General features: G+C 47.8%; 1 protein-coding gene across 1 annotated transcript in view; it reads left to right on the forward strand.

Annotated features, from left to right (window-relative positions):
- Positions 1 to 952: 952 nt before the first annotated feature.
- The window catches only part of LOC143279914 (cAMP-dependent protein kinase catalytic subunit beta-like), a 57,796-nt gene continuing 44,737 nt past the window's right edge, over positions 953 to 14,011 (forward strand). Inside the window, exon 1 of the mRNA XM_076584243.1 lies at positions 953 to 1,269. Within this exon, the coding sequence (XP_076440358.1) occupies positions 1,227 to 1,269 (43 nt within the window). The 5' untranslated portion in view covers positions 953 to 1,226. The remainder of the gene's footprint in view (positions 1,270 to 14,011) is intronic.

Here is a 14,011-nt window from a genome sequence, read left to right on the forward strand (position 1 = left end):
CACCACCACACACACACACCACCACCACCACCACCCACACTACCACCACCCACACCACGACCACACACACCACACCACACACACATCACCACACACCACCACCACCACCACACACACAAGCACCACCCACACCACCACCACACACACACCACCATACACACCACGCTACCACAACCCACACCACGACCACACACTCCACACCACACCACACCACACCACACCCACACACCACCACCACACACACCACCACCACACACACCACACCACACCCACACCACAACCACACACACACCACAACCATACACACCACACCACACACACACACACCACATCACACACCACCACCACTACGACAACACACACACCACCACAACATAGACCACCACCACCACAACATACACATCACCATCACCACATAAGACACACCACCACCACCACCACCTGAACACACACACACACACACACACACACACATATTATGTACACACAGCGCTTTACCACTCATGGATATATCAGGCCAATGACTGGTCAATTTGTCCTTGTCATTCATACATCATCGTGATACCTCCACAAGCACACACACACACACACACACACACACACACACACACACACACACTCTCTCTCTCTCTCTCTCTCTCTCTCGCGCGCGCGCGCGCGCGCTCATACACACACACACGCGCGTGCACGCACGCACGCACACACACAGAGGCACGGACAGACAAAGAGAGGGAGGGAGTCGGATAATTATGGATGAGTTCTGTAGGGGTAGATTCTAGTTCAGACCCAGAAAAAAAAGTGTGTGTGTGAAAGTGATACAGTGTGTGTGTGTGTGTGTGTGTGTGTGTGTGTGTGTGTGTGTGTGTGTGAAGAGGAAGCTGTGCTGAGGGTGAGGGCCGTGTGGAGTGGAGTGACGGCAGTTGAGCGGGGCGGGCGCCGCCCCCAGTGTGAAGGGTGCAGTCAGTCAGTCAGTCAGTCAGTCAGCCCGCTGTGTGGCAGCCGTCAGTGCAGAGCTGTGCCGTCCTCTCTCAAACACGTCTGCTCTCCTGGCACACCTCGGTTCGCACTCCTCGCCCTTCTCGCGGCATCCCCCGGACCGCCGCCACTGCCCAGCTGGCTGACTGACCTCCTCACCACTTAGTGACCACCTCCACCCCCACACCCCTTCCTCCTCCTCCTCCCCTCACCTCGTCCGCTGCTCCCCGAGTGCACAGGAGTGCGTTACCATGGCGACAGAGGAGGAGAAACAAGAGGAGTGTGCCAAGTTCTGTGAGTTGCAAAACCGTTTGGAGCTTCCGTTTTGGGCGTTGGGGGTGGAAGTGGAAGTGGAGGGGAGGGGAGGGGATGGGGCGGGGGGGGAGGGCTGGAAAGAGTGTCGGTGTGAGCCGTGTTTGAAAACAGGTGTAGCTCCGCCAGGCTGCCTGCTCTGTCTTGTAGCGCACCTCTTGGATCCTCTCTCATCACGGGCTGGCGGGATGGGGGGTTGGTTGGCACTGAGGGCTTTCTGACTCTATTTTCGGACATCGTGGGTCCTGGGTTTATTTTGGGGTCTTTGTTTGTAGGTAGGGGTCGTGTGTTTTGTTGTTGTTGTTTTTATTTTTGTGCCATTTGTTGTTGAAATATAGGGGTCATGTGTTTATTTTGAGTCTTTGTTTATAGATAGGGGTCATGTGTTTATTTTGGGTCCATGTCAATTGGTAGGGGTCATATATTTATTTTGGGTCTGTTTTTTTGGTAGCGATCATGTGTTTATTTTGGGTCTTTGTTTATTGGTAAGGGTCATGTGTTTATTGTGGGTCTTTGTTTGTTGGTAAGGGTCACTGATGTGTTTATTGTGGGTCTTTGTTTATTGGTAAGGGTCATGTGTTTATTATAGGTCTTTGTTGATTGCCGGGTAAGGGTCGTGTGTTTATTTTGGGTCTTTGTTTATTGGTAAGGGTCGTGTGTTTATTTTGGGTCTTTGTTTATTGGTAAGGGTCATGTGTTTATTTTGTGGCGTGTCACTTTGTTTCGGATTCTTGTCATTACGAGTTTAGTATCCTGTGATTTGTGGGATCGGGGGTCTGGGCTGTTATTCGGGATCTTGTGTTTGTTTTGGGGAACGTCTGGCCCCGTGGTATGGAACCCACGTCCCTTCCAAATCCCCGATGTGGATCCCCCACTTCAGTTATAAACGTCAGTACCTCAAAACACACGTCTTCCTTCGGCCTGCCGTCTTACTGACTAATATGCTTCTTGATCTTCTGCTGGCTCTGTGTGTGTGGGGGGGTGGGGGTGGGGGGGGGGGGGGGGGGGGTTGGGTGTGGGTGTATCCGTCTGATAATGTTTGTATTACTGACATATCGGCTGTGCCGTTAGCGCCATAAAACCACTGACTGAGTTTGCATTATAATATGTTGTACCGTCAGCACCAACATATTGTGCCGTTAGCGCCAACATGTGTGTGTGTTTGTGTGTGTGTGTGTGTGTGTGTGTGTGTGTGTGTGTGTGTGTGTGTGTGTGTGTGTGTTTGTGTATGCTGTGTCGTACAAGAATGCTTACATGTTTATGTTTGTATAACTTATATATAATTATTATTGCTGTTGTTGTTGTTGTTGTGTTGACGTGGAGACTTTACTGGGCCAGGTGTTGGTGAGGATGATATTGAAGCCAGTGTCACGTGACCAGTCAGTGTCACGTGACCAATGTTGGCACGTTGTGCACAGCACGTGTCAGCGTCAGGGTTGAGGTCATGGAGGTGACAGGTATGGATCTTTCCCAGGGAGGTCACTGTTCCAGTGAAGCACGTCATCGTTAGCAACTTCTGTGTGTGGAATCACAAGAAAGAGATATATTTACAACAAGACAGACAGACAGACAGACAGACAGAGAGAGAGAGAGAGAGAGAGAGAGAGAGAGAGAGAGAGGTGTATGTGTGCGTATGTGGGTGTGAGTGTATCTGTACGTGGTTTAAGTGTGTGTGTGTGTGTGTGTGTGTGTGTGTGTGTGTGTGTGTGAGGCCGGGGGTGGGGTGGGGGGATAATCCCAGTAACATCGGATCCATGGCTATCAGTGGTATATGCAATGTAGATATCAGCATCGTGCTCGTACGATGCGCTGTCAGCGTCATTATAATCACCGATCATAGTTGTATTATATAATATGTTGTGCCGTTTACACCACCATAATCACCAATCATGTTTGTTTTATAATAATATGTTGTGCTGTTAGCTCCATTATAATCACTGATAATGTTTGTGTTACTGACATATGCTGTGCCGTAAGCGCCATAAAAACCACTGACTTGAGTCTGCATTATAATATGTTGTACCGTCAGCACCAATATATTGTGCCGTTAGCGCCAACATAAGCACTGAACACTATAGACATAAACACAAACACTGTCACCACCTGTGCGATCATATCTTCCTCATCCACCTCACTGTCACCTGTACAACCTTGTCTTCCTCATCCACCTCACTGTCACCTGTATAACCCACCTCACTGTCACCTGTACAACCTTGTCTTCCTCATCCACCTCACTGTTACCTGTATAACCCACCTCACGGTCACCTGTACAACCTTGTCTTCCTCGTCCACGACACAGTTACCTGTACAACTCACCTTACTGTCACCTGTACAACCTTGTCTTCCTCGTCCACCACACTGTTACCTGTACAACTCACCTCACTGTCACCTGTACAACCTTGTCTTCCTCATCCACCTCACAGTGTCCTGTATAACCTTGTCTTCCTCATCCACCTCACTGTTACCTGTACAACCATGTCTTCCTCATCCACCTCACTGTTACCTGTACAACCATGTCTTCCTCATCCACCTCATTGTTACCTGTACAACCATGTCTTCCTCATCCACCTCACTGTCACCTTTAAAACCTCGTCTTCCTCATCCACCTCATTGTTACCTGTACAACCATGTCTTCCTCATCCACCTCACTGTTACCTGTACAACCCACCTCACTGTCACCTGTACAACCATGTCTTCCTCATCCATCTTACTGTTACCTGTACAACCCACCTCACTGTCACCTGTACAACCTTGTCTTCCTCATCCACCTCACTGTTACCTGTACAACCATGTCTTCCTCATCCATCTCACTGTTACTTGTACAACCCACCTCACTGTCACCTGTACAACCTTGTCTTCCTCATCCACCTCACTGTTACCTGTACAACCATGTCTTCCTCATCCATCTCACTGTTACCTGTACAACCCACCTCACTGCCACCTGTATAACCTTGTCTTCCTCATCCACCTCACAGTTACCTGTACAACCATGTCTTCCTCATCCACATCACTGTTACCTGTACAACCATGTCTTCCTCATCCACCTCACTATCACCTGTACAGCTATGTCTTCCTCATCCATCTCACTGTTACCTGTACAACCATGTCTTCCTCATCCACCTCACTGTTACCTGTACAACCCACCTCACTGTCACCTGTACAACCATGTCTTCCTCATCCATCTTACTGTTACCTGTACAACCCACCTCACTGTCCCCTGTACAACCCTGTCTTCCTCATCCACCTCACAGTTACCTGTACAACCATGTCTTCCTCATCCACCTCACTGTTACCTGTACAACCCACCTCACTGTCACCTGTACAACCTCGTCTTCCTCATCCATCTCACTGTCACCTGTACAACCTCGTCTTCCTCATCCACCTCACTGTTACCTGTACAACCCACCTCACTGTCACCTGTACAACCTTGTCTTCCTCATCCACCTCACTGTTACCTGTACAACCATGTCTTCCTCATCCACCTCACTGTTACCTGTACAACCCACCTCACTGTCACCTGTACAACCTTGTCTTCCTCATCCACCTCACTGTTACCTGTACAACCATGTCTTCCTCATCCACCTCACTGTCACTTGTACAACCATATCTTCCTCATCCACCTCACTGTTACCTGTCTTCCTCATCCACCTCACTGTTACCTGTACAGCCCACCTCACTGTCACCTGTACAACCTTGTCTTCCTCATCCACCTCACTGTTACCTGTACAACCATGTCTTCCTCATCCACCTCACTGTCACTTGTACAACCATATCTTCCTCATCCACCTCACTGTTACCTGTCTTCCTCATCCACCTCACTGTCACTTGTACAACCATGTCTTCCTCATCCACCTCATTGTTACCTGTACAGCCCACCTCACTGTCACCTGTACAACCTTGTCTTCCTCATCCACCTCACAGTGTCCTGTACAACCTTGCCTTCCTCATCCACCTCACAGTTACCTGTACAACCATGTCTTCCTCATCCACCTCACTGTTACCTGTACAACCATGTCTTCCTCATCCACCTCACTATCACCTGTACAGCTATGTCTTCCTGATCCATCTCACTGTCACCTGTCCAACCATGTCTTCCTCATCCACCTCACTGTTACCTGTACAACCATGTCTTCCTCATCCACCTCACTGTTACCTGTACAACCCACCTCACTGTCACCTGTACAACCATGTCTTCCTCATCCACCTCACTGTTACCTGTACAACCCACCTCACTGTCACCTGTACATTCTTGTCTTCCTTATCCACCTCACTGTTACCTGTATAACCATGTCTTCCTCATCCACCTCACTATCATCTGTACAACCATGTCTTCCTCACCCACCTCACTGTCACGTGTACAGCCTTGTCTTCCTCATCCACCCTAGAACTTACAGGTGTGTGGAAGGGCGTACACTTACATTGCTCACGACTGTCTGTCTGTCTGTTTGTCTGTCTGTCTGTCTGTCTCTCTGTGTGTGCCTGTGTCTCTCTTCCAAACGTCTATTGCCTAACTACATACTAGAAATATTTATCACCAAACTGCACATTACACATAGAACTACTAAACTGCACACTAGAAACACGCATTGCCAAACTGAACACCAGAAACATGTATTGTCAAAATACACACTAGAAAGATGTATTGCTAAATTCCACAATGAAAACGTGTATTGGCAAACTTCACACTGGAAATATCCATTGCCAAACTACACACTAGAAACGTGCATTGAAAAATTACACTCTAGCAACATGTTTTGCCATACTATACATTAGAAAGGTGTATTGCCAAATTACACAATAGAAACGTGTACTGCCAAACTGCACACTACACATAGAACTGCTAAATCACACACTAGAAACATGCACTGCCAAACTTCACTATATAAATATGTATTACCGAACTACACAATAGAAACGTGTATTGGCAAACTACACACCAGATACATACATTGCCAAAAAACACACTAGAAACATTATTGCGAAATTACACTCTAGAAACGTATATTGCCAAACTACACATTAGAAAGGTGTATTGTCTAACTGCACTCTAAAAATATGTATTGGCAAACTAAACACTAGAAATATGTATTGGCAAACAACACACTAGAGGCATGTTTTGGCAACTACACACTTTTAATATATATTGGCAAATTACACACAAGAGGCATATTTTGGCAAACTGCACACCATAAGCTTATTGCTAAACTACACACTAGAAACATGTATTGGCAAACAACATACTAGAAACATTGGCAAACTACACACTAGAAACATGTATTGGCAAACTACACACTAGAAACATGTTATTGGCAAACTACACACAAGAAATGTGTATTGGCATATTACACACTAGAAACACGCACAGCCAAACTACACACTAGAAACATGTATTGGCTTACTACACACAAGAAACATGCACTGACAAACTACACACTAGAAACATGCACTGCCAAACTACACACTAGAAACATGTATTGGCTTACTACACACAAGAAACATGCACTGCCAAACTACACACTAGAAACATGCACTGCCAAACTACACACTAGAAACATGCATTGGCAAACTACACACTAGAAACATGAACTGACAAACTACACACTAAAAACACATATTGGCACACTACACACACTCACACCCATCCACCCACCCCGCACACCCATCCACACATACACCGGCACACACCCATACCCACACACACATACCCACACCCACACCAACCCCCCCCCCCCCCCCCCCCCCCCCCCCCCCACACACACACACTGGCTGTAGAGAAAACGGTTGAGGTTGGGTTGTGCTGAATGCAGAAGAAAAATCTCTACGCGGAATGCAAACGGGGGAATTTGCTTTCTCAAGGTGGGAGTGTGCGCGATGAAGAGGGAAGACAGCGTCAGCAATACATCGACTGGCTCTGTATGCAAACTGATGTTGATCATTATGTGGAACAGTGTTTGACAGAATATATTTGAGGATTATGCGCTCAAAGCATTTTATCACAGTTATTATGTGGAACAGTGTTTGACAGAATGTAATTGAGGATTAAGCGCTCAAAGCACTTTATCACAGTCATTATGTGGAACAGTGTTTGACGGAATGTAATTGAGGATTATGCGCTCAAAGCACTTTATCACAGTCATTATGTGGAACAGTTTGACAGAATGTAATTGGGGATTATGCGCTCAAAGCACTTTATCACAGTCATTATGTGGTACAGTGTTTGACGGAATGTAATTGAGGATTATGCGCTCAAAGCACTTTATCACAGTATGGTACGGGCAGTGGGGTTGCAGTCGTTCTGAGAGAAGGGTCTTTTGTTTTGTTTCGGGACAGGGTGAATGAAGTATTTCTTCCACACAGCAGGAACACAGCAGTCATTTAGAGACCATACTGCTGACCACACAGCAGGAACACAGCAGTCATTTAGAGACCATACTGCTGACCACACAGCAGGAACACAGCAGTCATTTAGAGACCATACTGCTGACCACACAACAGTCATTTAGAGACCATACTGCTGACCACACAGCAGTCATTTAGAGACCATATTGCTGACCACACAGCACTCATTTAGAGACCATATTGCTGACCACACAGCAGGAACACAGCAGCCATTTAGAGACCATACTGCTGACCACACAGCAGGAACACAGCGGTCATTTAGAGGCCATACTGCTGACCACACACCAGGAACACACTGGCAGCAGTCATTTAGAGACCATACTGCTGACCACCGGTAACACTGAGAATGACACATCTTCACAAGTCTTGCACTGACCTCGTCAGGACCAGTGATGCTTTACAGATACACGGACATGTCTTCACAAAGCACTGACCTCGTCAGGACCAGTGATACAAGCAGACACACGGACATGTCTTCACAAAGCACTGACCTCGTCAGGACCAGTGATACAAGCAGATACACGGACATGTCTTCACAAAGCACTGACCTCGTCAGGACCAGTGATATAAGCAGACACACGGACATGTCTTCACAAAGCACTGACCTCGTCAGGACCAGTGATACAAGCAGACACAGGCTGAGTGCCAGAGAGAGCCACAGAGCAGAAACTTTGAGGAACAGTGACCTGTTTTACCGTGCCGTTTGTGCTCCTTCACACTCAGCTGACAAACCTCAGTGGACGCTTTTTGCGTCTGCTCACCCCCACCCCACCCCTCCCTTCCAGACCCTTACCTGGTGCCACACACCTACCTCCCTCCCCCTCCATCCCCCAAGCCCGGCAATGCGGAAAGTACAGGTGAGGGGAGGTGGCGGGAAGAGCTGGAAAGGGCATTGTGCTGCTGTCGATTCTCCCTCCCTCCGTCACGCCCCGGTAAAAAGGCGGCCGTGCGTCTGTCTGAAAAGCAAAGTCACTGCCTGGCAGCACAGTGTGTGTGTGTGTGTGTGTGTGTGTGTGTGTGTGTGTGTGTGTGTTGGGGGGTTGGATGTGGGGGTGGGGGAGATGGGGGTGGGGGAGCGGCACAGTGTGGGGGTGGGGCCGAACAGTGTGGGGGGGCGGCGCTTTTGGCAACTGTGGATTGTTTGCTGCTTTCCTTCTGTCTGCCTCCCTCTTCACCCCCCCCCCCCCCTCCCCCATCACTCTCCCCTCTCCCCATGGATCTCTTTCCGCTCTATCGCTCACTCACTCTCCACCGCTTCTTTCTGTCTGTGTGTCTGTGTCTGTGTCTGTCTCTGTCTGCCGGTCTGTGTGTCTGTCTCTGTCTGCCAGTCTGTCTCTCTGTGTCTCTCTCTACACGTCTCTCTCTCTCTCCCTCTCTCTCTCTCCCTCTCTGTCTCTCACTTTCCCATCTCACTCCCTCTCTCTCTCCCTCCATCCATCCCTTCCCCCCTCTCTCTCCCTCTCATTTCCCATATCTCTCTCTCACTCACTTTCCCATCTCACTCCGATAGATGACTGAATACATAAACTGGACGGGGGGGGGAGGGGGGGGGGAGAGAGAAAGAGATAAAGGGCTGAAAACATAAACTGGACATGGGGGAAAAAGAAAGAGATAAAGGGTTGAATACATAAAACTGCTTTGTTGAAAGTAGTTAGTGACCTGTTACTGTTGATGAAGGTAAACTGTCTGTATTAACTTTGCTAGATCTGTCGGCTGCGTTTGACACAACAGACCACAGCATACTCCTTTCCAGACTTGAACATGTTTTTTGGATTCACTCAACAGTTCTGAGTTGGTTTTCTTCATACCTATCCAACCGCTTCCAGATTGTCTCTGTTAGTAACTTTAAGTGTGATCCAGCCCTGATCTCCTATGGTGTGCCACAAGGCTCTGTCCTGGGCCCCGTTCTGTTCGTTCTGTGCACTGCTCTTCTTTCTGATGTCATTTCTGGCCATTCTGTTCTTCACCACTCTTTTGCTGATGATACTCAGCTACAAAAGTCTGCAGAACAAAATCAAGTACATAGTCTGATTCTGTCAATGCAGGATTGTATTCTCGATGTTAAATCCTGGATGACTGCTTCCTGGACATTCAAAACTGGATGACTCGAAATAAGTTACAATTGAACGCGGACAAAACAGAAGCAATGATCATAGGAACTAAACAAAAACTGTCTTCCATCACAATTGACACAATCAAGCTTGGCAGTACATCCATCCCTCTTTCCACGTCAGTTAGGAACCTCGGTGTTGTCCTTGACAATACACTGTCCATGCTAAAATTTATCAGTCAGACATGTCAGTCCTGCTACTGTCAACTGCGGCGCATCAGTGCCGTCCGGAAATATCTGTCCACTGACGCAACATCTAGACTTGTCGTTTCTTTCATTCTCTCTCGCCTTGACTACTGTAACTCTCTATTGTCTGGTTTGCCTGCTTCATCCATTCAGTCCCTTCAGCGCATACAAAACTCTGCTGCCCGACTCGTCCTCAGAAAGAAAAGATCTGAGCACATCACTCCTCTTTTGCAACATCTCCACTGGCTCCCTGTCTCACACCGAATAAAGTACAAGATCAGCACTCTATGTTATAGATGCATTCACAAAACTGCCCCTTCCTATCTCTTCGGCTGCCTTCACCTCTACACTCCATCTCGCTCACTACGATCGGCTTCGGATCCACTCTGTAAACGCATACCCAGATTCAAACACTCGACTGTTGGCCGCCGTTCTTTCTCTGTCTCTGGACCTTGCGATTGGAATGAACTTCCTCTTTCGCTTCGCCAAGTCTCCACACTCAGCTCTTTCAAGTCTGGCCTTAAAACCCACCTCTTCCCAAAATAGCCTCCCTTGCCTGCCCTTCCTTGTCTTTAGTTTCTACAGTTTTAGAGTTATGCATGCGTGTGAATGACTGGTGCGAAAGCGCTTTGATTTGTCTCTGCACAAGATTCAGCGCTATATAAATACCATTATTATTATTATTCAACAAACTAACGTTGAATGATGACAAAACTGAAGCTATGATTATTTCCTCTGCAAGAATGTCCACATCTACTTCTTTTCCTGCCTCTGTCGTGGTTGGTGATGCCACAGTTCAGTTTCCTAAATCAGCAAGGAGCCTTGGAGTCATTCTTGACTCAAACCTCAACATGCATGCTCAGGTAGTAAATCTGATATGCATAGTCAATTGTGAACTTCGTCGCATCAACTCTATCCGTCAGTACCTTTCTGTTGAAACTACTAAAACTCTTATTTCTGCTTTTGTGCTGTCACGAATTGACTGCTGTAATTCTCTTCTCATAGGCTGTCCACATAATATTCTTCAGCGAATTCAAAAACTTCAAAACAATGCTGCCCGTCTGACTCTCAGAGTCCCACGTACTGATCACATTTCTCCTCACCTCCGCACTCTACATTGGCTCCCCATTGAAGCGAGACTTAAATACAAAGTTGCGTGTCTCTGCTGTTCTGCTTTCCACTCCGCAGGACCTACTTATCTTTCTGACCTTACCAGTGTTTACACTCCCACAAGAAATCTCCGCTCTTCCTCTGACGGTTACCTTTTGAAACTTCCTCGCGCCAATACAAGAACCTATGGTGAACGTTCTTTCTTCTTTGCTGCTCCTCACAACCTTCCTTATCATATCTGTGCATCTGATTCTATTTCTGCTTTTCGCTCATCACTAAAGACTCATCTTTTTAAAACCTGTCTATAAGTACTCTCAGCTTCCTTTTCTCCAACACCACCCTTGTCAGCTCACTTTGGATGTATGTAGAGTGGGAAAGGGAGAGTGTGAGTGGGGGAGGGGGGGTTGGGGGGGTGGGGGCTTTGAGAAAGAGTGGCCATGAATATTTTATGTTACTTGTAATATTTTTCTTTCATGTAAAGCGCCCCGAGCTCTTAGTGAGAAGGGCGCTATATAAATGTACAGTATTATTATCATTATTATAGATAAGGGGCTGAATATATAAACTGGACACTGAGGGGAGGGGGAGGGGAGAAAGAGATAAAGGACTGAATTCATAAACTGGACAGGGGGTGGGAAAGGAAATAGATGGTTCATCAAATACCGAGTGAACTAGTGGCATCAGTAAAACACCAGCAGGAGTTTATGAACATTGTCGGAGGGGCTTGTGTGTGTGTGTGTGTGTGTGTGTGTGTGTGTGTGTCCAGCAGGAAATTTCCAGTCTCACAAAATAGATCCTACAGTCAGTAGGACATGCACAAAGCATATTCACACACACACACACACACACACACACACACACACACACATACACACACAGGCACACACACACACATCATAACCCCCCGCCCCACGCCCCCTACACACACATATAGGCACACTCATACACACACAGGCACACACACACACACACACACACACACACACATATATATATATATATATATATATATATATATACGCACACACAGACGCTCACGCTCAAGCAGTGGTGTTTATGGCCATAATGACAAGGTCTGGCAAAGTCTCACCCTCCGGCAATTAGCTGAGGCAAGTGGTGAGGCGCTGTGCTGAAGTACTTGGCACAAGTGTTACCACCTTCCCTCCCTTGTCCCCCCCCCCCCCCCCCGCACCCCCCTCCAACCAAGTACAATGACAGGGACTTGTATTATAAACCTCTATCTCAGTGTGGAGAGCCAGTGACCTGTATGTAAACCTGTATCTCAGTGTGGAGAGCCAGTGACCTGTATTGTAAACCTGTATCTCAGTGTGGAGAACCAGTGACCTGTATTGTAAACCTGTATCTCAGTGTGGAGAGCCAGTGACCTGTATTGTAAACCTGTATCTCAGTGTGGAGAACCAGTGACCTGTATTGTAAACCTCTATCTCAGTGTGGGGAACCATTGACCTGTATTGTAAACCTGTATCTCAGTGTGGAGAACCAGTGACCTGTATTGTAAACCTGTATCTCAGTGTGGAGAACCAGTGACCTGTATTGTAAACCTGTATCTCAGTGTGGGGAACCATTGACCTGTACTGTAAACCTCTATCTCAGTGTGGAGAACCAGTGACCTGTATTGTAAACCTGTATCTCAGTGTGGAGAACCAGTGACCTGTATTGTAAACCTCTATCTCAGTGTGGAGAACCATTGACCTGTATCATAAACCTCTATCTCAGTGTGGAGAACCAGTGACCTGTATTGTAAACCTGTATCTCAGTGTGGAGAACCAGTGACCTGTATTGTAAACCTGTATCTCAGTGTGGAGAGCCAGTGACCTGTATTGTAAACCTCTATCTCAGTGTGGAGAACCAGTGACCTGTATTGTAAACCTGTATCTCAGTGTGGAGAGCCAGTGACCTGTATTGTAAACCTGTATCTCAGTGTGGAGAACCAGTGACCTGTATTGTAAACCTGTATCTCAGTGTGGAGAGCCAGTGACCTGTTTTGTAAACCTGTATCTCAGTGTGGAGAACCAGCGACTTGTATTGTAAACCTCTATCTCAGTGTGGGGAACCATTGACCTGTATTGTAAACCTGTATCTCAGTGTGGGGAACCATTGACATGTATTGTAAACCTGTATCTCAGTGTGGAGAACCAGTGACATGTATTGTAAACCTGTATCTCAGTGTGGGGAACCATTGACCTGTACTGTAAACCTCTATCTCAGTGTGGAGAACCAGTGACCTGTACTGTAAACCTCTATCTCAGTGTGGAGAACCAGTGACCTGTACTGTAAACCTCTATCTCAGTGTGGAGAACCATTGACGGGGTGGTGGTGGAGAGGTGGTGGTGGTGGAAGGGTTTGTGGTGGTGGTGGTGGTGGTGGTGGAGGGCTGGTGGTGGTGTGTGGAGTGGTGGTGGTGGTGGAAGGGTTTGTGGTGGTGGTGGTGGTGGTGGTGGAGGGCTGGTGGTGGTGTGTGGAGTGGTGGTGGTGGTGGAGGGGTGCTGGTGGTGTGTGGAGGGGTGCTGGTGGTGGTGTGTGACGTCACTGGCACAGCCTGGACCTCATGCCTGGCAGAATGGAAGTGATGACGTCACTGCCTGGCCCTAGCTGTGCCACGTGTGTTTACATCGTCATCCCGCACCACCACCGCCATCCCCTTTTTGATATTTTGCACCAAACCTTTGACCCCCCCCCCCCACTCCCCCCTCCCCACCTCCTCTCTTTGAGGGAGTTAACGATAAACAGGAGGGAGCAGCCGGCGTGATTCCCCCTGATTGGGTGTGTGAAAGCGATCCACACAGGTGGCGCTCACGTCAAGGCCGCCCTGCTAGCCCTGCTGCTGTGCCCTCCCTCCACTCTCTCCTGTGCTCCCACAGACATTACAGACCCGGAGCCAGGGAACATGCTGCTGCA

This window comes from Babylonia areolata, chromosome 3 (genome assembly GCF_041734735.1).
Source record: "Babylonia areolata isolate BAREFJ2019XMU chromosome 3, ASM4173473v1, whole genome shotgun sequence".
NCBI classification, from domain to species: Eukaryota; Metazoa; Mollusca; class Gastropoda; order Neogastropoda; family Buccinidae; genus Babylonia; species Babylonia areolata.